The following is a 25,653-nucleotide window of genomic DNA, read 5'->3' as shown; positions in this document are numbered from 1 at the left end:
AAGAATGAAACCCAAATCCAATATACCCTTCTCTTGGGCCAGCCATATCATACGCATCTTCATTTAATCCTCCAACTGACCCTTTCAGGGAAGGTTTTCATCCCCATTTTATAGATGGCATTCAGAAAGATCACTGACTTACTTGAAGTCAAGTCCAGCACTGCCAAGATTCAAGTCTTTATCTGCCAAAGTGCAGATAGTCTGTGCTTTTTCTTCAACCCTATTCTGACCAAGCATTTCTGGACAATAAGTAGGTCTCAGGCATCCATAGATTTGTGTGACGGTCACTAAGAGTAAGGGTGAGTTGGGGGCGCCTGGGTGGCTCAGTGGGTTAAAGCCTCTGCCTTCAGCTTGGGTCGTGATCTCAGGGTCCTGGGATCGTGCCCCACGTCAGGCTCCCTGCTGAGCGGGGAGCCTGCTTCCTCCTCTCTCTGCCTGCCTCTCTGCCTACTTGTGGTCTCTGTCAAATAAATAAAATCTTAAAAAAAAAGTTTAAAGACATGAGGAGGCCTGTACAGGTTTAAAAAAAAAAAAAAGAGTAAGGGTGAGTTACTTTCCCATGTTGAAGATCTTTGAATTTCTAAAGGAGTGTTAGCAGACAAACATGTTGATTAGGAGAGACTTGGAGAAATAAGTATAGTTATTATAATTTGATATGTGATTAATTAATTAGTTTGAAGATGTGTGCCTAGACTTAGCTTTGATAAAAGTGTACCGCGGGGCCTAGAGCTGTCCAAAGGGTCCGTACCTTTTCGGCCTTCGTACATAGATAGAATGTGGCCAAACTAAAGATATTTACCTGATGGCCCCAGGAGAAAGATGCAGTTAGTCTTCCAGCGCCTCTCAGGGGAGGTAAGCAAACATTCATCACTGCTTTCCTTTCAAAACACATCCATAGATGTATTTTTAAAGAATTGGGTGGGAAATGTAAGTGGGACCACTTTTCAGATAAGAGAAAAATGCCTTCCAACTTTCTCTTGGTTCAAAAGGGGGAGAAAATTGAAAACACTTGGCATTTTCAAGGACAAGAGAGTTGGCTAGAGCCAGTTTTCCCCATAAAATCTCACATCTATCATTCGGTCCATCTGCCAGCCTCCAGGCACCACCATGTCAAGAACAACCTATGGAGGCTGTTTTGTCTCAGAAAGAAAGTCGATGCTGTGCCATTTCTTAGCGGCCTGTTGCCTTATTAATGGCGACTGCTGGGAGTTCTCAGCGTCTCGTGTAAATCCTCCTCGCTGTACCCATGTGCCCTGTGTTCTGTGCGGAGATTTCTTTAATAAGGTTGCTCAACTCTCTTGACTGAGAGAGTCACAGGTTTTTCAAGAGTCTCGATGGTGGTTCTGTGGTCTTCTCAGCCCTCCCTGGAATTACTCTGAGGGAAAGACACTTGTTCCTTTTCATCATTTTTGGGGAGATGCCCGTCTCCTCTGCACTCACTCAGCCCAAACAAAGCAGAATAGCCAGAGAACCCAGAGCAAGGCTACTCTTGAGGGCACGTGGTTTTCCAGCTTCTGTATGGCCTTTGTCTCCTGGTACACTTGACCCGGCTTGACCTCCGCCTGGCCAGGTGTCCTCCAGAAAATCTTGCCCCAAGAATGGAAGTCTCTTGTGGCCCGAAGAGAAGCCCTCAGTCCTCTTGATGGCTTCCCACTCTGCGGCACCAGCGGGCATGGGTCAGTGCTTGAGGTGGGCTCTGTGCTCAGGGATCTCCAGACCCCAGCCCGTTTAATTCCCTAGCGCTGTCCTACGAGGTCACGGCTGTTACCATCCTCATTGCAATCCTCTGGAATCAGAAGGCTAGAGAGAGGGTCAGCACCTTCCCCCTGAGTCCCACAGCCAGTGAGTTAGAGGAACCAGAATTTGAGACATAGTAAATCTCACAGAAAGAGGCGGACCTCTCTCTGTAGGAGTATTTGTGATTAATAAGTGAAGATCTTTTAGCCACCGTGCCAGTCCCATTTATGAAGTAGGGCTGGTCGAGAGCAGCGCGTTATTGCCAGTGGGTGAGAAGATAAAATGCCTCACCTGCTTTTGCGTGGGCAGAAGATGCATCGTGGGGGGTGCTCAGACCTAACTCATGTGTGTCTTTATTGGAGACCATTTGAAAGGCAGCTATGCTCACCACTATACCACCAACGCCCACTATTGGAGACCATTTGAAAACGTATTTGCCCCTCAGACTGGGTGCCTGGCTTCTCCTATAAGCTAGACTTCACCTTTCTCAGGAGGGACCTGGAGGGGAAAGAAAGACTTCTCTCCTTGGATTTAACAGCTTCCTTTGCGTGTCCATCCATCCACGTGTTCTCAGATCCTTAAGCGTCCCTCGGTGAGCATGGAACGTGGCCTGTTTCACGGCGCTCACGATCCAGCAGAGAACTAAACGTCTTAACCACCATCGTTCCAGGGGAAGACCCCGAGGCCCGGCGACTGCGGACCGTGAAGAACATCGCCGACCTGCGGCAGAATTTGGAGGAGACCATGTCTAGTTTACGGGGGACTCAGGTCACACACAGGTAGGCATCCGCCACGTGAATTCTTTTGCGGACTTGCAGGCAGCTTGATTTCCATGCAGCTTCTCCTGTGTGTGTTTGTGCCACTGGCAAAGTGCCTTAGCTAGTAATGGAATAAATAACTTTGATCCCCAAATGTGCTAGAACTCACAGGGAATGCCATGCAATGTGCAGAAGAGAACTGGAAGGAGCGAAAACGAGGGTAGGCTGGTCGCTCCCCCAAGCAGATGGTGCTAGATCCATGCGACAGAGAGTATGGTGGACAAGTTCCATTAGGTTTCGCTTTCCTTGCCTTTTCCAAGCCTGGACTGTGCTGTGAAAAGGAGCAGGTGAACTATATTTGACCTGTGTGATAAAGTGAATAGCTTGAATTCCTACCCAGTCTTCCGATACACAACGCTCTGTAATGTTGTTAGTCATGCCCGCGTATGAGACATGGAAGGAAATATTTATAAAAACTTAGGATCACGTTTAAACTATGATTTAGTTGGATGAAATCTAGATTCCATTGGAAACACTCATCAGGTTGTTTTCAGTGTTGAGGAAGAAGTTGAAGAGGATGCAGCCCTCAGACACCCCTTGGTGGATTTTGGCAGAATCAAGTTTTACAGTTTGTGCTGGGCTTTGATAATGAGGGCAAAGTCCTGGTTACCCCCATGGACTCCCGAGGAGTCTCCTATTCTCCAATTTCAGTCTCTTTGATCAATGGATAGAACAAGGAGACAACAGGGCTTCTCCACTCCTGGCAGCTTTGGCAGATTGGGGTGAAGCACTGGGAGTTCTCTCTTAAATAAGACAGGGGCCTGAACCTTACCCCAGTGTGAGGATAGTAAGGCTGTTTCTCGAATCAGAGGGAAACAGTAAAACAGCTGAGGCACCAAATTGGTTCTTCCAGAGGACAGTCAGCTTAGGGGGTGATGATGGGGTGCCCCCCGCCAAACCTTCAGCTATGTGATGGTGTGGAGCCAGCCAGGAGGCCCTGGGACTTTGTGATCAAGTATGAATCATCCTCTTTCCACCCTGATCACCAAAACTGACTTGCTGGGGGGGTGTGACTGTGGGATGGCTTTCTTGTCATGAGCTAGGATGGTCATGATGACAGCAGGGAGATCTTTGATGGCTTTTCTGCAGGAAAGACCCTCTCTGGTCAGTCAGAAGACCCCGTGTCCTCCACAGAGGTACAGTGACCAGCTTGCTTGGACCGCAAGAGCTACAGAGCCACAAGTGTGGACACAGGAGACTTATCAATGGCCAGGGATGAACCCAGTCTCCTGACAAAATCAGATCCTTGTGACTTAATTTATTATGGACCTCAAGCCTGGGTATATCCTACTCTCCCAGCCTTTTCCTTGCAAAGTTTAGTTGTCCTTTTGGAGAAAATGTAGGAGAAGCAGAAGTGTTGGGGAAAGGGAGCTTAGAGCTAGAAAATCAGGGCTCTCCCTACCTGCTTGGTCCATGGGAGCTGAGCATGTGACAGGTGACATTGGGAGCTCCAGAGTGGAAAGGGTAGAAAGGGGAGCTGTGACACAGTCTGCAAGAAGGTGTGGGCCCCTGCGTGTGTTATACCCCCTCGTTACTGTTTTGGCATTTTCTCTTTAATTTCTCGGGTTGGAAGGGAGATTGCTGGGCTTTTCAGAGTGTCCTACGGATGTACAGCTCCGTCTTTTCATTTCTCACAAAGGAAACACGCTGCGTGGTATATCAGTGGCTGTTATTTGATCCTATTTTGTATATAGAAAATATTTCACAGTTCTCAGAAAAATGTAAAGAACATACAAACTGCAAAAGGATACTAAATACATGAGGGTCTGTCTAAGCCAAGGCTGGTTTGATGTTTCTAGCACATTGGAGACCACATTCGACACCAACGTCACCACAGAGATAAGCGGGCGCAGTATCCTCAGCTTGACCAGCAGACCCACTCCCCTGTCCTGGAGACTCGGCCAGTCCAGCCCTCGGCTCCAAGCGGGAGACGCCCCGTCTATGGGCAACGGGTACCCACCTCGAGCCAATGCGAGCCGCTTCATCAACACCGAGTCGGGCCGCTATGTATACTCTGCCCCCCTGAGGAGGCAGCTGGCCTCCAGGGGAAGCAGCGTGTGCCACGTGGACGTCTCAGACAAGGCAGGAGACGAGATGGACCTGGAAGGCATCAGCATGGACGCCCCCGGCTACATGAGTGACGGGGATGTTCTGAGCAAGAACATCCGGACGGATGACATCACGAGCGGGTGAGTACCTGGGGCTTCTCTCTCTTTTCCCAGAGCGGGAGGTGGCTTGGCGGCCTGTTTCTCTTTTGCTGGGCTTTGTTTAAGTTCTCTGAAGGAGATCGAACTGTCTACTTTGCTTTCTGCTCCGTCAAAGGCTGTGCGGTTGGAGGGGAACCTCCTGGGCTGAGAGTCACCAGATGTGGGCTGCTGTCCAGACATAGGCAGTAACTTGCTGGGGGGTCTAGCAAGGCTCCAGCAGCAACCAGAGCGATGGTTGGTAACAAACCTATTGTGCTGGGGCGCCTGGATGGTTAAGCGTCTGCCTGCGGCTCAGGTCATGATCCCAGAGTCCTGGGATCGAGCCCCACATTGGGTTCCCTGCTCAGTGGGAATCCCCCCTCTAGTCGATATGAGTAACCCCGCGTCGGGTTCCCTGCTTCTCCCTCTCCCTCTGCCGCTCCCCCTGCTTATGCTCTCTCACTCTCTCTGTCAAATAAATAAATAAAATCTTAAAATGAAAAAACAAAAAAACCCTAAACCTACTATGTTGATCCTTGAAACCAAGCCTTGCACCTAAGATGGAAACCAGACTCTTCAGCCTGGCCTCCCTGGCCCTATGGGGTGTGGCCCTCACCTTCCCCTCAGAGATCCCCGCTCTCCACCCGCCTTGCTTCCTCTGCTGTGGCTGCCCTTTCTCTTTGGTCTCATCAAGCTCGTCACTGCTTCCCGGGCTGGGCACTGCGGACCTCACTTCTGCACCCCCATCTTTGGTCCCGGCAAGTCTGGTTCTTCCTTCTTGCCCCACTGGCCTCTCTTTGGGGGAGACGTCCTTGACCATTCACCTTGAAGGAGTTACGTGGCCTACCCCTTGCCCTCGTCCTCTCCGTCATCATCTTATGCTCCTTTGAAAGCTTATCACTATTTGAAATTATCCTGATGATGTGTGTATGTTTTATTGTCTTTTGGCTCCTCGTGCTTACAACACAGTAAGCACCACGAAGCTGGGGCGTCGGCTGGCTTGTTCGCTGCCTTATCCCCAGTGCCCTGTACATGCAGGGACTTAGAAATTGTGCTGAATGAATGAACATGTGCTTCGATAGATGAAGGAACAAACCCAGCCTCCCTGTGATCCATTTGCTCACACCTGAAGTTCGGGGGAACGGTGGGATGGTGTCTAAGCCACATCGTGGCCAAGGGTGGCACGTGGCGTGGACGCCTGACTTTAGCTCCACTTCCAGACCGCTGTGTAAACAGAAGGTGCCTCTGTTTATTTCACGTGCCTGGGATTTCTCCATGTATTAGCGTCACTTGTACAGAAGTTCTCCACTGTCTTTTCCTCCTCTCCCATTATAGCAGTCAGAAAAATTGCAGATAATAGAAATCAGGAAGAATAATCATACTGCTCCTTTCCATGAACAGAGTAATCAGGACCCCCAAGGGTGAGTCCATACTTTCATAAGCTTGATAATAGCTAATGCTCCCACTGTGTGCTGAGCCCTGGGCCAGGGCTTTATATGCATTATCTTGTTCTGTCCTCATAGCAAGCAGGTGATACCATAATTCCCATTCTATGGATGAGTAAACCTAGGCTCTGTAGGGTTAAATAACTTGCCCAAGGTCCCAAAGTGATTAGGAGGCAGAGCCCAGAGTTTGTGGCTTCAAAGCTAGAGCCTGTTAGTACATCATCTTGCCCAATATTTTATTGCTACATTAAAATAACGCAACTGCTGGAGTTTATTTCAAAACTACTTTTGCTTACGTTTACCTGAGTAGGCATGTTTTTTACTCAATGAGAATCTCAGCTACAGAGGTTCTTTGGCTTTCTTTCTGCCTGTCACTTTTAGAACTATCTTGGTGAGTGAAACCTTGGAAGATAGGAACCATCCAACCCTTTGTAACAAATTTCTGCTTTCCGGAATGGCTGGCAACGCTAATGGGTTGGAAATGATCTGGGTAACTAAGAGCATCATTTCGTGTTGCTGGTTTTCCATGGCACAAAAAATAGACACACCTATTACTAAAATTAAACTGCATATACTTTACCTTTTTATTATTATTTAAAAGACTTTTGGTATCCAACATGCCTCAAGATTATCACCATCAATTCCCATTGTAATATGCTACTGAAATATTTTTTAGTTATTTTGGGATTTTCCTTCTTTCTTCTTGTTAATTTTACTGTCGCGTCAGTCTTCATCTTCAGTAGTTGGTGTCTGATTGTGATGTAGTATTGACCACTTCCACAAGGTGGAGACATTGAAAAACACCGTCCCCTGAACCTTAGTGATGTCTTGGAGAGACATTCCCAGTTTTGTTTTGTTTTGTTTTTAGCTCTTCAGCCATAACTTTTATCCCTGTGAAACAGCACAAGTGTTTACATTTCAGCTCCTGCTTGGGGAAACCCTACACTTTGAGCAAGTGAGATACGTTCAGAGCAAGTGTAGATAAAATCACTGAAATGTAAGCAAACCACCCAGTGATTGAAACTGGAGAACTCTGGTCTGGCTTTTCTTTAGGGGAGAGCTTTACCTTCCAAATGCGGAGGGGGGGAGCCGAAATGGCATCAAATACTCCTTTTAGTTGTAACACTCCGGAACAGTTAAGTAGGATAACACTCTATGGAAATGTGTGTGAGTTTCTGCTTTGAAACCATGTTACCAGTGTGCCTTCCTATGCTGAGTTCAGTTTTACTGTCCTTTGTACTCCGCTCTTCCACACATGACAACGTGTAGGTATCGAAGGTCTGGGCTCTTATTCTGGGCTTTAGGCTCTGCTAAGGAAGTTATTTCGCTGAAGTGGTTGATGTGGTGGAAAGAAAAGACTGAGATATCCGTCTGTGCCGGAGCCTTCCTCTACCCCTTGCAAGCTCTGTGACGTTAGGTCCGTCACTTTCCTCCCCTAAGCCTTGCAGCGCTGCAATTAAAATGGTCTTCAGCTTTCTACAATTAGATACTTCTCTTTGAAGTCGTATCTGATTAATGGAAAATATCTGATGAAGGCACAGAGCTTCAGACAAGGTCTAGATGTCTTATCAACCTCAAACATCCAGACACTTGGAAACAGTGAGATGATGAAAGTTTTCATCCAGATGCTTATTTGGCTAGTAGGAGCAGCCTTGATGTGTGAGTAGCATATAAATCCCTTGGGGACTCTTTAAGGAAAGTTTTTGTGAAAGTTTACAGCAAGTTTATTTAGAATGCCTGACTTTAAGTTCTGGTTTCTGAAAACCTATGAACTTGTTGTTGTTTTTTTTTTTAAATGACACACTACCCTGGCTGGGTATATAGCAGCTGTTTTTTGCTGTGTCTGGTTCATTGTCTCCCCTGGCTGTGTGTGCACGGGCACCTGTGTGCATCACTCAGTTCTCCCTAAGGTGCTGCTGACATGACTTTATTTCCACTGGGTGTTGCTAAGAACCTAATAGCAAATGCCTCTTGTCTTTCGAAGTGTGTATTTATCAAACTCTTCCATTGCACTTAGTGTGTACGAGGCGTGTCTAAGTCCTTTACATGTTGCTACCGGACCTGCCCACTTCCTTTTATTAGATCGATAAATTGGACTTTGGCTGTACTTAATGGAAAAGAAATGAAAATAACAGACAAAGATGTCTCCTGCTAAGTTTTGATCTGTGAAGTCAATCTGCTTACTGATCTTCTAAAAATTCAAAGTGCCATATGGTATAGAATAAAATTAAAGGGACAGACTTAACATCCTTATGTTTGGAAAGATGATTTTTTTTTTTTCTTTTCAGAGGAGGCACCGAGTTGTATCATGTTCCAAAGTATACATCCCTTCCCAGGGGAAAAAAAAAAAAAAAAAAAGATCATTTAAATGTAACATCAGAAATTTTTCCAAGAACCTTTGATGGCTTCCCATGTCTTGTGGGAACAGATCTCAACTGTACGTGGGAGGGTCTTTATGGTCTTTTCATCCGCTGCCCTCCCTGCCTCAGCCCTGGCCACATCCCCCCAACGTGTCCCACACTTCCCACTGCCCTGGGCTCCCTGCCATTCAGTACCCAAAGCTGTGTCCTACATGTGTAAATCTTGGTGCTTCAGGACGTGGCTCTTTCTCCATGGCATTCCTTTTGCCTCAAACCCATCTGACTTATCCTAAAAAATAGACACCTCCTAAAAAAAAATAATAATCGTAATTAAAGAAATCTTCCTCTGTGATGCTGTCTTGAAGTCCCCGGCCTGAGTTACCTCTGTCTGTGTGTTTCTGGTGGCCTTGGTTCACACCCAGCCTTACGTGAACTTTTCACTTTGTGCAGGAGGTGTTTGAGAGGGGCTGGCTGGTGTCAAGGAGAGCAAACAGTCTTAAAAGGCAAATGGAGTTGAGAGTGAATCCTGACTCTGCCAAATGAACCGGGACTAGTCCTTAACCTTTGGGACCTACCGATAGAACTTGAAAAGTGCTTGGCAGAGTCCAGGATGCTCAAGAACCATCATGTACTCTGTGTTTGTGTGCCTGTCTATCTCTGTCTCCCATCAAAGGTGGAGTTCCTGGTAGGCAGGCTGTGCCCATTATTTTTCTAAACTCAGAGACTACAAGTAGGTATTGAATGACTATTTGTGCATGGTCTGTTCTCCATGCCCACCCTCCCAGGACCTTGGACTTCTATAACTTGCTATCTCCAGCTGTGAATCTCAAGGATTCTATCTATGGAACTTGGAGAAAATCAGCTTCACCTCTGGTGTCTTTTTGGTGAGATGCATAGCTCCATCTAGTGGCCAATATCGGCTGTGACGCTGTGGTTTTGATTGCTTTTAGTTCTGTCTTCTTTTTTTTTTTTTTTTTTAAGATTTTATTTATTCATTTGACAGACAGAGATCACAAGCAGGCAGAGAGAGGAGGAAACAGGCTCCCCGCAGAGCAGAGAGCCCGACACGGAGCTCGATCCCAGGACCCCGGAATCATGACCTGAGCCGAAGGCACAGGCCTTAACCCACTGAGCCACCCAGGCGCCCTTAAATCTTAAGGTTTAATGAGAAACAGAAACCTCACCCAAATTTCTGTTTTTTAAAAGATGCAGATCAGGGGCGCCTGGGTGGCTCAGTGGATTAAGCCCCTGCCTTCTGCTCAGGTCATGATCTCAGGGTCCTGGGATCGAGCCCCGCATCGGGCTCTCTGCTCCGCAGGGAGCCTGTTTCCTCCTCTCTCTCTGCCTTAGTTCTGTCTTCTATTGGTTTAGGACTCCGGGCAGAGGAAGGGACAAATGCAGCAGTTGGCTTGTCTTTCAAATGTGGCTTGACCAATAGTGTGGTGGGGGAGAGAAAGCAGGGTTGTGAGCTAGATGGTCTTCAGAGCTGGCCTCGAAATGGCTGCGGTCTTCCCCATTAGGTGTTGGGGATTTCTCCATCAACGGATAGTGCCTGGTGCACCGCTGGGGGACTCAGTTCTTCAGAAGCAGAGGAACCCACTCCTGCCAAATCACTTGTAGCTCCATAAATCCATCAGAACATGTCTTAGCTCAGGCTGCTCTAGCAAAATACCATAGGCAGGGGGACTTAACACCAGACATTTATTTCTCACCATTCGGGAGGCTGAAAGTCCAAGATCAGAGCCAGCCTGGCTGGGTTCTGGTGCGCGCCCCCTTCCTGGCTTTCTGTGTCCTCACATGGCAGACAGAAGAGGCTTGGGTGTGTCTCCCTCTTCTTCTGAGGACACTAGTCCCATCAAACCCACTTGTCTCCCAGAGGTCATTCAACATGTGAACCACATACAAACATATGAATTGGCGGGGGTGGGGCTGAGTGGTGTTAGGGAGACAAGCATTTCAGCTGCAACAGGTGACTCATTGGTATGTACAACACCTGTGCTTTCTCTATCGTTGCTGCCAGGTCACCTCCTCCCAGAAGCTGTCTGTGATTCCATCCAAGCAGAGATGGTGATTCTTTCCTCAGGACTTGACTTACCCACAATAGTGGGCTGGGCAGTGATAGTACAGGAAAAGAGAGACCACCCAAACATGAGGGCCATGGGCCAGGGGGGCCGCGGAGATAGAGACACCCTGTTCTTCTCTTCCTTCCTCATGGACCATCACGGACGGATGTGGGGGTTGTTTCTCACCTGGTCAGTGTCGATCACAGCAGACGTCACCATGGGCCAAAAAGGCAGCACCAATAGCATGAAAGTCTCTTTCTTATCTGGTAAATGTTTCTCATGGTCTTTCTAGGCCAGACCTGAAGTGACCTTGCTGGGCTGTTGTTCCTGGCAAACTGGTAGGAGAGGAAGCCAAAATACTCCTTATAGCCAAAATGCACCCTGGGGCCAAGAGAAACGATTTTAGGTGACGCTGTCCTCAGAGGCCCTGGGTCATGGCCAGGCATGGCAAGCACCTCTGGGATGCGAAAAGGATGGGCTCATGTTTCTCCAGGTTGTTTCCTCTGCTAGGATCTTGCTTCAGAGGCTCTTAGAAGGCTTGGAAAGACCAGGTTGCGGGTCGGCCCCTGGGCAGGTCCTGCTGATGTCAGAAGGGTCACACTGCCTTTGAAATGTGAAGACTCAGCTCTGTAGGCAGATCAGTCTTTAAGGCCCTGGGAAAGTCACTTGTTCCCAGTGCACCACCGACCACTTACTGTGCATACAACCCCACGTGTGCATACACACACGCACACACACACACTTAAAACCTTCAGTGGAGCTCCAGCATGAAGCCACAAGCCCAGAGGAGCCCAGTGCGCTGTTGACGGAGCTGGGCCAGGTCCCTGTGTAGGGTTTTTCCATTCCTCTCTGCTTCCCTCAGCACTTCCTCACTGACAGGTCTTAATGGTATATGAATTCACAGAAACCATAAATACTTTTCCCTGTCTGATACTTTCCCTGGTGTCAAATATCCCAGGCAAGTCTAGTGACCCCTGTTTTCCTAGGAAGCTGTCTTTCGAGTAAGCGAGCACAGAGTGTGGCAGGGGGGTTGGGGGTATGCAGGATTCATTTCCCCAAGTGTTACAGAACGAGTGACAGCTTTCCCCCGCGTGGTTGTGAGGTCACCTGACGGGGGCTGTTTGACGGATTGATGGCTCTGGCTACCAATGTCAGCTGTCCCTGATGTCCGGGGAGGCATCCGCCGTGCCCTTCTGTGCGCCATCGACCCCCTTGATTTACTGAGTGTGGGAAATCCGTCAGCCCTTATCGGCAGCTGGTGGGCAGTTTTATCAAAGAGAGAACAGTGGAGCGGACAACAGGCTGGAAGGGGAAAAATTCCCCAGCATTCCCGAGCCTACTTCAGCCACTGTGGGTGACGATAGATGGAGCAGGCAGAGGCCAGGATTAAAGAAAGATTTACTGGGGACAGCTCCATGCAATGACGTGTGCTCCAGCTTCGGCGCGGGCAGCCTAGACCACTGCTCATAACTAATAGCGAATGTTGACCTGGTAATTTATGGGGAAGAGAGGGGAAAGGAGGGGTGTCTTGTCTTCTCGGGAAACCAGGCCCTGACTTCTTGAGAATTTCTTAGCTTGCTTTGGGATTTGAACCCCTTCCTACCTCCCCACTCATCCCCTTCCCTCCAGAATCCTCCAGGGAAGGAGAGGGAAAAGGGAACAAAATGGGTGTTTGGGGAGAAGAAAGCCATACCTTGGGCCTCCTTGAAGGGTTCTTGGAGGGGCTCTGACCACCTGCTCTCCCACTTGTATCAGCACGGGTTCCAGAGCTTCCCAAAGCATGGGCGTTCAGGGAACTGGAAACTGGAAAGCCCCCACTGGCCTGCCTTCTGCGGAGGCGCTGGGTAAAAGGCAGTGAAATTCCATGTGAATGTGTTTATTAAATTTGATCTGTATTAGAGACTATGCTAAAGGCACTGAGGTCAAGAGAAATGAACAAGAACCTGTCCCCTAAACCCTCCCATTAGGGAGGGGAGATCATGGCACAGGGTAGGGCAGAGGCTGTTCAGTGGAGAGCCCTGGAGAGCGGTGGGGAAGCAGGGGCTTCTGTGGGGCCACTCATGGGGAATGCTGAGTGGCCCGTGAGGTAGAGGCAGCGGGCAGAGTGTGAGCTGTGGAGTCCCTCCTGGAGTCCGAGGCTGGCTCCACCACTCTTAGATGTGTGTCTGCGAGCGGCTCGGTTCCCCAGGCCCCTCCCCCAGCGCTATCGTGTGGCTTCACTCAGATGGGGCACCGGCAGAGCACCCAGAGGTCGTCCACGACCACAGTGTCCGCCAGCTACAGCACCTTCACGACGTGTGAGCTGGGCCTTGAAGGATAAACAAGCAGCCAGACCAAGGTCAAGAGCAAGGGCATGAAGACATATGGGCGTGGGTGTGCTTTTATGATGGGTTGGAGATGGAAGGCAGGAGCGGGGAGGGGAGGGGGGGCTCTGGTCAGAAGCTGCCAGAGTCCACACATACCTAAATATGCAAGCGAGGGGTTCTGGGTAAGGCCAAGCCTGGGGAAACAGATATGCACAAGGGTCAGAGAGACTTCCCGTTGAACTCAGCCTGCCATGGGGGCCAGTTGGGCAAAGGGCATGGAGGTGCCAGGACAACTTCCAGGTTTGCGCCATGCCGGAAGTGGCTGGGAAAGAGTTGATGTTTATCCTCAGCACCCTCCATCCCAGATTTCCCCCTCACATGTGGGCACCCACCCAGGGCCCTCACAAGATGTCAGCCTCCAAGCCAGCTCCAAAGCAGGGCTGGCTGAGTGCTTAAGCAGAGTATGTGGCAGCCTACAGAATGGACCTCTGGGGGCTCTAGGAAAACGCCAGCCCCAGAGCCTTCCAGTCCTTGCCCTGAAATAGCTCAGGGCCCAGTGGGGGAGAGTCCCCTGTTGGTCAACACTTAATTCTAACTCAAGGCAAGTAGTAATCAGTGTTAGCACTAAGAAGCAAAACCTGGGGGTTCCAAATTGGATCCGAGAATAGAACAGGTCCCGTAGGGGTCTTTTATGTTCTCACTTTATCTTTCTGGCAAGCCAGGTCTCTCCTCTGCAAATGAGAATCCGCATGCCCAGAGCTGCCATGGACTGAATGAGGTAATGCATGAGGAATGCTGGTAGGATGTCTGGGCATCGCGGATCCTTCCGGATCGTCCTCTTAGTAGTGGTGCTGCTGCTCAGGTTTGGTGGGATATAATGTACAAATAATACCTAGTTCAGCGCCTGGCGCAGGGTGAAAGCGCTCAGTGCGTTTCATTCTCCTCCGCCTTTATGCATCCTCAAACCCCAGGGAGACATCTCACAATGCATGGGGTTTGGGGCAAGACCGTCATTGATATTCACGTGGGGAGTGTGGATACCCCTAAACACTCCAGCCGACAAGCAGCGGCCAGGTTAGAGCACCTGCTGGATGAATCAGGCTGAGCAAGGCACTCCTTCCTCTCCTTCCCATGTCTGGATTGTCCACTGTCTTGTCAGAACAGACGTCGTTCCGACGTTCTCAAGGCTCTTTGTCCGTAAGCAGTGTCCACAAAACACCCGCCAGCATTCAGGGATTACTCACAGTAGCCCCACGTGTTTAACCAAGGGAGCTTCCACCGTCACCCATTAATCAGTGCTATGGAGAGACTCTGTATTTTTCACAAGTTGACAAATACTTAGTGAGTGCCTCCTCCTTTCCGGGCTGTGCTCTGGGGTAAACCAGCAAGACTGGTTTTCAGGGCTGGACAGTTAGGTACTCTGTATTTGGGGGACCCACTTTTGATCCTTGTAGGTCCTTCTCGGGATAAACCTGGGACCCATGAGCTCACATTCACCGAGGGGCACCCACACGTACAAGAAAAATGTATTTCAACTCTAGCTCTCATGGAGGTAACATGGAGGGCACGCTTTCTGAATTGTTGAGTCTTATGTATCCCCTAAACTTGGGCTTTATATGATATTTTCATTTCATTATTAAGGAAAAAGAAGACCCGAGAGGATCTTGTTACTTCATTGTTTTAAGGCCATGGAAGAGACGGAAAAGAGGGCCTGATATCTTATCGTTTCTTTCCCTTCGTGTGCTGGAATTCCAGTGTGACTTTGGTGTCTTTGTTGCTGTACAATAGTTGGATATTCGGTCCTGTATCCTTGGGGACCCTCCTCTTTGCTGACGTGCGCTGGTCTGCAGGGCCCTAATGCACCTTGAATGGAGAGTAGCCAGGAGTCACAGCTAGACCCAAGGTCCCTTTGTTTTCCCGTTAGGCTTTTGCATAGCTCTCATCTAGAAACCCCAGTCCATGTTTATTTTTTATCTTAAAGCATATAGATCACTGAAAATACGCTTCCCAGTTCGTTTTCAAGGGTCAGCAGCTACAGAGTGGCCCAAGAGATTTATGATGGTGCGGTTGGAGAAGACGAAGTTCGAGTTGAGGTGACTATGAAAAGAAACATTTGGATGAGAGGTTGGGAGTATTTTGGCCCTGAGACAGTAAAGCCCATGCTGAAAGGCTCAATGAAAATGGGGGGGGGGGCGTGCATATGTGCCTTTACTCAGATCAAGATAAGAAACTGACATTTTGTTGGGAATTCATGATCTTCTCATCTTGCTGCTCTGGAGTCATGGTACGATGGAAGAAACTTCGGACTTTGGACTCAGAGGACCTGACCTCTTACCCTTCGCTTGCCATCCGAGTGACCTCAGGGAAGTTGCTTCCTTTTCTGAGCCGCTTCCCATCTGTTAGATGGTAGCCTACTTTTTAGGTGTGTAGTGAGAAGGAAAGAGAGACAGAGTGTGTGTAAAGTGTCTGACACATGGGATGGGAGTTCCCTTGAGCTTTCTCAGACTCGCTGCATCTATTTGCCTTACTCGTTTTTTGTTTTTCTCCCCTACTGAGAATATTCACAAAGACGATCTCCTGCCGTTTCTTGTGCTTGAGTGTGGTGATCACACTTCTCCTCGCTGTGTCAGAGTTGATCTGTTTGTGTGTTAGTGTTCTCCAGAAGAAAAGCTGATGTGGCTGTTCAAGTCCAAAGGCAGCCTGGAGGCAGAACTTCCTCCTCCTTGGGGAATATTGGCCTTTATTTCTCTTCTTTGAACTGCTTGGATGAGGCACACTGGCATGATGGAGATAATCTGTTTTCCTGGATGTCGCCGGGCTTCCATGTCCTCCTCCTCTAAAAAATACCTTCACAGCAATGTCTAGTCTAGTGTTTGCCCCAATATCTAGTATCATGGCCCAGCCAGGTTCATGTATGAATTAATCATCACAGTCTGCAAGCAGGCCTTGTAGGATCAATGGGAGTGAGTCATCTAGGGGCAGGCGGCAGCTACCTGTGGCCCAGAGACAAAGAACAACACATCAGCTGCTAGAAACATCTGTGAAGACTCGAGGCTAATGCGTCCTGCCTGGGTATGAGCACAAATCAAGGGTCTGTGCATGCCTTGGAAGAATCCGTGCATCCCTTCTAGAATCCCCAGGGTCCTGATGAGAAACCTCCCTGAGAAATGGAGGGTTTGACCTTTTCTCTTAATCCTGCAGTAACTGCGGGGTGAGACCGATGTCCTGGCATGGACACTTCTGGGCTGGAGGGCTGATGATTTTTGAGACCCCAGAGTGAAATAAGATTCCAGGTCTAAGGAGAGGCTCAAGTCTGTCTCCAGAGTCTTCTCTGGGCTATAAATCAAGCCTGTGTTCACTGCTCGATCTTGGGACAAGTGGGAGAAGGGCGTCTGTGGTTATCTGCCGCATCCCACGGTCCAGATCCCAGTTCCCAGAGTTTAGAGCTCGGAACTGCCCAGTCATCTGTTTTGAAATAAGAAACCTCACAGACTTGAGCAGTGAAGTTTAAAGGGTAGAGTCAACTCAAGTTGTCAGAAACATGGGACAGAGTAAGTGTGGCGCTGGCCCTGCAGAGAAGGGGGCAGGTGGGAGAAGTCACCGCACAGTGACCACTAGCTCAGGTCTGTCTGGCAGCCCTATAGCCGTGGTGCAGAAATCCAGGACAGCCAGACTGCGCTGGCCGCTCTTTCCTGCGCCGGGCACTGTGTTGAGCTCTTTCCATGCATTGTCTCTCTTACTCTTCACATCAGTGCTTTGAGAGAGGCTGTTTTTCATCTTCTTTTTACAGTGAGGGAGACCAAGCTCAGAGAGGTTCAGTGTCTTGAATGGATCACATGGGTAGTCACTCCTGGAACCAAGTGATTGATCAGTTCGAATTCAAAGCCTGTGTTCCAAGAACTCTGTAGTATGGCTTTTCGCTGTTGCCAGATCCCATGCTCTGAACAGATGGAAAGCAAGAGTGAATAAGAAACGTGGGCGCCCTCTGGGCATCAGAAGCCCCGAGCACCTGCCGTGTGCCATGTCAGGGAGCGAGAAAGAGAGACGAAAGGTGGGGTTCAGGAGGGTCAAGCTCAGAGGGCTGAGTTGCACAGGGACTTGCAGATACTTGGCAAATGCGGAGCTGGCTGGGGTAGGGCCGAAGGCAGATACCTTTCTTTGCCTCCAAAGCATTATTATTGGGTTTCATTTCTATTCAATGTCACAGATCCCCCCGCCCAAAGCATTGAAAACACTTGTGTCAACATTTCCTGGGTGCCTGTGCAGAAAGTGAATAGGGTCAAACCTGGTTCTGTGAGCACTGGAAAGGGAGAGCTGAGGAGATGGTGAGAGGCAGGAAGGTGCAGAGCCAGTCCGTTTTGCACAGTGATTTCCCGAAGCGCCTTGCCACCCTATGGCTTCCTGCTATTAGAGCTCACCCAAGTGGGCATTTCACTCACGCACTGTTTCACAGCCTTTGCCAGTGTGATACCTGAATTCCTCCGAGGAAATTCTCCTCCCATGAGCGCCCACCCACAGCGAGCCCAAACAAAACACAACTACAAACTCCGTGCCGCTCGGAGACCTCAGAACCATGTGCGGCAAGGTAGAGAGCTTTACGAATCGAGGGACTTTTGCCTTACTCTGTGGGCGTTGTTCATTAAAAGCACTCAAACATTGAGTTGGGAGAGAGGAAGGGAGACGAAGATGGGGGACAGCTCACATACCGGCCTTCCTCCTTTGCACACTGTGAAACTATTTTATTTTATTATTTTATTTTTTTTATTTGACAGACAGAGATCACAAGCAGGCAGAGAGGCGGAAGCAGGCTCCCCGCTGAGCAGAGAGCCCGATGTGGGGCTCGATCCCAGGACCCTGAGATCATGACCTGAGCAGAAGGCAGTGGCTTAACCCACCGAGCCACCCAGGCGCCCCTGTGTAGCTATTTTAGAAGTTGACGCCAACCTTACAGTTGAACAAACTGTTTGCTGGAGATGTGTGCGAGGTTCCTTGGGAAGAACTTCCATTCACTGTCCTGCAGCTGGGCCCTCTGGGGTACAAAGAGCCTGTCTAGCCTCTGACCCAGTGTACGTCACAGTTATTAATCATGACCACTGTGGGGCGCCCGGGTGGCTCAGTCAGTTAGGCGTCTGCCTCCAGCTCAGGTCATGATTCTGGGGTCTTGGATCAAGCCCGATATCAGGCTCTCTGGTCAGTTTGGAGTCTGCTTCTCCCTCTCCCTCTGTCTTTCACTCTCCCCTTGCTCATGCACACTCTTTCTCTCTCTCTCTCTCTCAAATAAATAAAATCTTCTAAAAAAATAATCAGAATCATGGTGATGAGAGCATCTAGCACTTACAAAGAATTTCCAAATGCCGAGCACTGTGTGCAGCATTTTGTAGGCATTATCTCATTTTACCTTCACTTTAGTCCATGTGCTCTTCTTCCCATCCCCCCCACCATGAGCAGGTGGGACCTTAAAGGGCATCGGTAACACACCCAAGGTCACAGAATTCGGGAGCCCAGACTCAGAAGCACGTTGCCTGACTGCAAAGCAAGAGGGCAGTTATAGTGTTCTGGGCTTTTCACTGGAGCCATGTAAACATGTCGGAAATCTACCTCTTCGTCTTCCCCTGCCCCTGTTTCTCCTCCTGTGTTCCCACATCCCTTCCCTTCCACAGCCAAAACCCAGAAAAAATCTCCGAGTCTTCAGTTCCTCGTTCCGGGAACATGAGTGGCTGAGGGCAGTGGATTCTCTCTGCAGGATCTCGGGCCCTGGCTCTCTCTGGCCTCACGGCTCCTGTTTCCCTCAAGCATCCCATTGTCACTTGCCTTACCTCTGACCTCATCTCATCTGACAAATCCGTGCTGCACTTGCAAGTGAGAAAAATCTTTCTAGAACATGTATCTGATTACATTGCCACCTGCGTAGAACACCTCAGTGGCTCCACACTGCCTGCAGGGGAGACTCGGTGGCTTAAGATAAATACCTCCAAAATCTAGCTGCTAGAATCCACTATTTTATTATGCTCATGGAGTCTCTGCATCAGGAATTGGGGAAGGGTCCAGTGGAGGCGGCTCGTCTCTGTTTCAACGTGTCCACAGCCTCAGCTGGGGGACCTCCGGGTCTGGAGCCGGTTTCAGCACAGGGACCCGTGCCGTCCCAAAGCTTGTTCCATGGGATGACTTGAGGGTTAGGACCAACGTGGCCTCTCCATGTGGCTTAGCTTCCTCACAACATGATTGGGAGACTTTTGACTCTGGATGCCTAGGGCTCACGGGGCAAGTGTTAGAACGAAGCAAAACCAAGCCTCATCACCTCTTAGGCTCTCCCCTAGGGAGTCACTTCCACCACACTGTATTGGTCAAAGCAGTCCTAGTCCTCCAGATTCAAGAGGAGGGAAGGGGAACATAGATGTTTTCTCTCAGTGGGAAGGTGGCAAGGTCACCTTGAAGAAGAGCCTGTGGGATGGGAGATGTTGCTATGGTCCTCTCTGGAAGGTGCGGTCTGCTCCTTACCCCCTCTAGTGCCCAGCATGGCATACAAGGCCCTCCATGGGCCCCAACTGGACTGTAAGCTTTGCGGAAGCACAGACCTTGTCTGCCTTACTGTGCATCTCTTGTGACTAGCACAGGGCATGGCACAGAGTAGGCCCTTCTTTACATTTGGGCAGCTAATGAGTGATCCGCTTGCCCTGCCTCATTTCCCGTCATCTCCTCCTTCCCCTCACTGCCTGCCCCTCCCCTAACTTGCATGCTAGTCCTGACTGCGGACCACTGGCATTTTCCTTGATGTGGGCAGCAGGTCTTGCACCTCTGTGCCATTGCGTGTATTCACGCGCTCTACAGGTTCCTCCACCTCTGTTCCCACCCACCCGCCATAGTCCTTTAAGGACCTAAGCGGAAGCTAGGTGGGCTTCTCTGGCTTCCCTTCCCTAGCACCTGGTAACACCTTCCTCTCAGGTCCTTTGCTTTGTTTGTACAACTGTTTCCTAGACCAGGAGGTCCTCGAGCAGAGGGATTCTGTCATTTCATTTCCGCGTTTCTTAACTTCTTCCAGACCTGCTGTATATGCTTCGATGGGTGTGGTCTGAAGGCAGAAGGGAAGAAGGTGGTCACAGCAGCACTGCTATTAATAGTAACAGTGACTATTAATAGTACTCATGGGAGCCGGTGTTTGTAGAGTGCTTTCCACACGGGCAGGCGCTTTTCAAGTATTATCTCCTAATTCTTGGGAAATCCTAGAGGGCCTCTAACATGTTATTATCCCCATTATACAGATATGCAAACAGAGAAGTCAGTGGGAGTCCAGCCTTGGGCAAACCAGGTTTCCCTGGTAGAAATGAGAGAAGTCACCTGTCGGAGGCCATACGGCTGCTAAAGGGCACTGCCAGTTTGGGGGTAGCTCGAGCTCTCAGCATCTGAGGTCCAAACCTTTCCCCTTTGGTACTGCCACCTGCTGGGCTTTAGGCTCTGAGACCCCCCCACGATTTTCCTAGGTTTTAGAGAGCTCTGTACAATCCTACCTTCGACTGGATTAAGGGAATAGTAATGTGGGAAGCAACAGTGTAGCCGCTAGGTAGACAGTGCCGGCTTTGTTCTCGTGGCTGGTTTTAAGGGGTTCTGAATCAGGCAGAGGTTTGTTTAGGGAAGGGCAACCAGGAAGGCTAAGGGTTTATAACCCAAAACATAAAGGAAATGTTTGTAGAAACTAGATATTCTTGGCATAGGAAATATTTAGAAAAGCAGGAGGTTCCAGAGGGCCAAACTTGATCTGTAGGTGGAAATGGGACTCACAGTTTTCATTCGCTACACACCAAGGTGACCATTCATCAGTGTTGGGAAAAAACTATGCTGGAAATAAGACCTGCAAAAGAGTGGGTGGGGCCTTTGGCAAAGGCATGAGCCTCCTATTCCTGAGAATAATCAAGCAGGATGTGGAAAACTATGTCCACGTGTTAGAGAAAGGATTCAGGCATGAGGTGGGAAGCTGAGAGGGGAGATCATTCAGAGTTCATCCAGGTTTAAGACCCAGGATGCCCAGGTTCCCGTAGGGAACTGAGGGTCTGTTACAGATAGAGAACAGCTGGCCGTGGGCTTGCGGAGGAAGAGGTCTCTTTGGCAAACCAGGTTGCCACATCCCAGCCTCGGGGTAGTAGTTCCGAAGTTGTTTCTTCTGCACATTTTCTCCCCCACTCCCCTTCTAATAAACACAAAAATCGTGCATGCCTCCTTCCTCTGCCCCAGGCTCTGATCTGGATGACGGAGGGGTTTGGAGGCCAAGTGGGCTGTGGCTGTTGAGAATCACGGTAAGCCCAGGGTGTTCACCCCGGCCGACATGTCTGCGAATGTTGCTATCTGGAGTTGGTCTAAGGAAAACGGTAGGTTTTGAAAGTGAACAAAATGATGATGCTGGACATGCTCGCTCGAACTAGGCAGCAGGCTCTAGGGAACCTGGCTTTGCCCTTGTCCCATTGGAGTAACTACTTCAGCCCATCCGGGTCCTGCTCTCGTGCAGGTGGAAACACTGGAACTAGCTGAAGAGTGAGAAGAAGCCAGGGGCCCTGTTCTTTTGTCTTTGTGGCTCCAGGCCGCTCTTCCTCCTGGGGCTCCTACCGCACTGACGGAAGTAGGAAGTAGCCTGAGTGTCCTGGAGGCGACGGCTTCTGCTCGGTGCCTCCTCTGGAGGTCGCTGGCCCGTATTTCGGCTCCCTCTTAGCCTGCCTTCCTGCCAGAGGGCTTCAGCTACTCCCCCTCCCCCGCCCCAGTTCCCAGTTCACCCTGCCACTTGTCTCCTTACCTGCGGAGCTCCCATGGCCGCGTCACTACACAGGGCCCTGCTTGTCATCAGTGCGTGGTACACTTGTCCCTCTGTGAGCATGGCTGTGGCGCCATCCAGACCCATGCACACCAACATTTTAGGGGGAAGCACCGTTTTTGCCTTTCACATTGAACTCCCTGCTCCACTGGTTTTGTTTTTTACTCCTTTTTTAAAAATCATGGATGGTCACCTGGGTCGCTCAGTCAGTTAAGCGTCTGCCTTCGCCACAGGTCATGATCCCAGGGTCCTGGCAATCGAGTTCCGCATCAGGCTCCCCTGCTTGGCAGGAAGCCTGCCTCTCCCTCCCTGACTCCCCCTGCTTGTGTTGCCTCTCTGCTGTCTCTGTCAAATAAATAAAGTCTTTAAAAAATAAAATAAAATAAAAATCATGGACAGTGGGGAATTTAGCCGTGGGGGACAAGACTGCAGTCAGCTCGGATCCAGGATGCCACCCAGTTTGGCTGTGACAGTGTTCCCTACCCTGGTGCCCCTGGTCAACCCTGCTGTCCCTCAGATGGGACCTGTGACTCCTCCCTCCTTGCGTTGTCTTCCTCGCTGCCTCTGCCCCATCTTCCTAGCAGTCGTCCTTGGAGCCTTTGGGGTTATACAGCCCGCTATTAATAGTGCCTGACTTATCTCTAAACAGATGCAAGGATGTTTTATTTTTCTTTCTATTCCCCAAATGTTTAACACGTGTTAGACATAAAAGCAATCACATTCTTGGTGGTTGTTTATTCTTGCATTCGGTCCACCAAAAACATTTTTAGGTACTTATCTCAAGCATTCTGGGCACAGTTCTAGGGACTAAGGATATCGAAGCAAAAATACCGGTCCTAAAATAGTAGTGGCAATAACAATGATCTTACCTTTATTGGACTTGGTGGGTGAGAGGCTGGAGCACAAGGAGACGGAGAAGCAGTTATACTAAAATAAAGTTATACTAAAATAAAGGAGTCAAACTTTTATTTTTATGGTGAAAGATGTGCCGAGCCCAGCGAACTTGCTGAACACAACACCATGTGAAAATGAAACCACATTGGCGTCCGCTCTCCAGTCGTCTGTCCTTGCGCACATCGCTTAAACTCAGTGAATCTCGGTTCCGCATCAGAAATGTCATTGGGTCGAGTCATTTATCTTTGAGAACCACCTGCCTTCCCCCCAAGATCTAATATCCCATAGTCCTGTGAGCCCGCACATTTTTGGTATTTTGTGTAATGTTCGGTTGTGTGTAAGGTAAACTTTGCGAGGTGGGACCTTATCCTAAGTGGGAGGGAGGGGGCATGGTCCTCTTTTCAGCACTAATGTGCTGGGTAAGGCAGAGAGAGCACTGGGACTGAGAATGCCCCTTGTCAGATGACAGATGAACACAGTGTTTAGTCACTGAGAAGCCCATCATCTGTTTGGGGGGATTTGTGCTATGTCACCCCTCACAGGCACTTCTTGGGGTAAGACGCACTTTTATTGGCCTTGGTAGAAAAAGGGCATTTTTCTCTGGTTGCCCTGAAAAGGACTCAGGTGCTGCTGGGGACGTGCCCAGCTGGAGCCTGGGCTGATTTTCCTTTTATGGTGGATGTTGGTTTGCATGCAACGCCTTTTCACTTTAGGATTTTGTTGTATTTTAAGATTTTCAGGATTTCTGGGGCATCTGGGTGGCTCAGTAGGTTAAGCGACTGCCTTGAGCTCAGGTCATGATCCTGGAGTCCTGGGATCAAGTCCCGCATCGGGCTCCCAGCTCCACAGGGAGTCTGCTTCGCCCTCTGACCTTCTCCTCGCTCATGCTCTCTCTCACTGTCTCTCTCTCGAATAAATAAATATTTAAAAAAAAAAGATTTTCAGGATTTCTACCATAGCTTATTTTACCAGGATTATGCTGCATAGCTGTTTGGGGGTGCTGGGACCCCGAAGAGGCAGCTGTGAGATCGACTGGACTTGGCCGAGGCATGGGGTGGGCCTCTCTGCACTGCCAGCCACAGCCCTCTCTCCTCCACAGGAATAGAGCCTATGCCCCGTCTTTCATTTCTGGAGAGTCTCTTGACACGGAGGGCCTGCTGCTTAAATAGTCCAGAGTCTGAACTCTGGGAGGAAAAATGGCTGGTTTTTAAACTTTGTTTTAATCCCTTCCTGATTAACATAAAGACCTCACACTCTGATTTTTGAGAAGGGGATGTGGTGAGGGTGAGAATAGGTATGACTTTTGAGAATCACTATATCCTTAACAGGTCCCACCAACCAGGCTCCCTAGCTGATTGCGGAGCCCAAATGCGGCTCCATCCCAGGACCCTGAGATCATGACGGGAGCTCAAACCGGTCATGGTTCGGTTTCAGCTGCAGCTGAAAGTTGGATACTTTACCAGCTGAGCCACGCAGGCACCTCCCAACCAGGATTTTATCAGACTTTATAGAATAGACTACAAAAAACAGTGGGTGTTTTTATTTGTTGGTTTAAAATGGTAAATCTGCAACGTGAAATACACATTTTCAGACTCCTGCCCTGTCCCCGAGATGGGCCCACGCCCACAGAGAGCAGTGTTCCCAGCTGCCCGGGTGCTGTGTCTGAAGGTGACCCAGTGCACGCAGACACATGGAAAAGTGAACGGGGCCCAGCGTCTCTGTGTCAGCTGTTGTGTCTCCTGGTCTTGCTGGATTTAGTGGCAGGTAATTTGAGCGTCCTGTGGTCACCCAGTTTTGGCTTAATCCCCACCCTTGAAGGCCAGCGGCCCTGCAGATCTGTTTCTTTGAATTGGAATACATTTACTGAATCCCATCTAGAATGAATGCCCAGAATAATGATTTCTTTTTTTAGTGGGGGACAGAGAAAGGGGAGGGGGGAGGAGCGGAGGGAGAGGGAGAATCTTAAGCAGGCTCCGTGCTGAGTGGAGGGCTGTCAGGACCCTGAGATCATGACCTGAGCCAAAATCCATAGTTGGATGCCAAACTGACTGAGCCACCCAGGCACCCCCAAAATAGTGATTTTTTTTTTTTAATGAAAGTGCTACCTAGTAGAACTTTAACATCTGAGGCCACACAGTGAATTCATTGTACTAAAAATTTTAGACCCTTTGTATTTGTACATGTGTGTCTCTATGAACGATCTAATTTCCTTGCCGTTGCTCCAGGCTGCCTGGCAAACACCCTCTCATCCTTCGAGATGCCCCTAGCATATCTCTTGATCTAAGAATCTTTTGGGCCCCTCTTGCTGCTCTGGCCTTTGCTGAACCCCATGCAAATATCTGCATGTCTGCACTCAGCCCCTCAAGGCCAAGGACTAATTCTGCTTCTCCTATGCCTGGCACCCAGGCCAGTGCCTGCCACATGGTAGGGGCTGCATAAATGTGTCTTACACACAATGACACCTCAAAATGGGGGCCGTCTCTAGAGCAACAGCCTGCATAGGACTTGAGGGCAATCCTTCCTGCAGCCCCCAGGTGCTTCCAGAAGCCAAGTTGTTTGTGGACGTTGGGTAGCATTCCCCAGGCCTCCTTCATGCCTCCGTGTGTCTGCAGAAGGGGTCCTTCTCCCACTGACAAGTTGGTTTCGTTCTTCCTCTGTCTATTCTCAGTGCGCCCTGACATTGCCTTCAGTCAGTGTGTGAAAGCAGAAAGACAGTGTGAAACTTGCCCAGACCTGAACCAAAGCTCCAGCTGGCCTCTCCCTCATCTGGTAATGACTGTGGTCATGACCTGGGGGTGTCTCGTGAAACCAGAAGAGAGAGAGACCCTGAAGGTCTGATTCCACCCTGAGGCTCTAGTCATCTTCAGAAGGGATCACAAAATCCCGAATGCCAACATAAATTCCTCTGGCCTAGTGTGAAAAGTTGCATCTTAGAGCACTTTTGGGGTTGGGGAGTTATAGCAGAAATCAGAAGAATGATGGGGCACCTGGTGGCTCAGTTGGTTGAGCATCTGACTCTTAATTTCGGCTCAGGTCATGATCTCAGG

The 25,653-nt window shown here is 49.5% G+C and overlaps 1 protein-coding gene across 6 annotated transcripts in view; it reads left to right on the top strand.

Moving 5' to 3' along the window:
• NAV2 (neuron navigator 2) overlaps positions 1-25,653 on the top strand; it is a 399,056-nt gene that overhangs the window by 234,997 nt on the left and 138,406 nt on the right. For all 6 annotated transcript variants that reach the window (XM_046014626.1, XM_046014624.1, XM_046014625.1 and 3 more), the window contains 2 exons: positions 2,408-2,516; positions 4,355-4,744. In XM_046014626.1, coding sequence (XP_045870582.1) covers positions 2,408-2,516; positions 4,355-4,744 — 499 coding nt within the window. The remainder of the gene's footprint in view (positions 1-2,407; positions 2,517-4,354; positions 4,745-25,653) is intronic.

Source organism: Meles meles, chromosome 8 (genome assembly GCF_922984935.1).
Source record: "Meles meles chromosome 8, mMelMel3.1 paternal haplotype, whole genome shotgun sequence".
Lineage (NCBI taxonomy): Eukaryota > Metazoa > Chordata > Mammalia > Carnivora > Mustelidae > Meles > Meles meles.
This window is presented reverse-complemented; position numbering and strand designations above follow the sequence as displayed.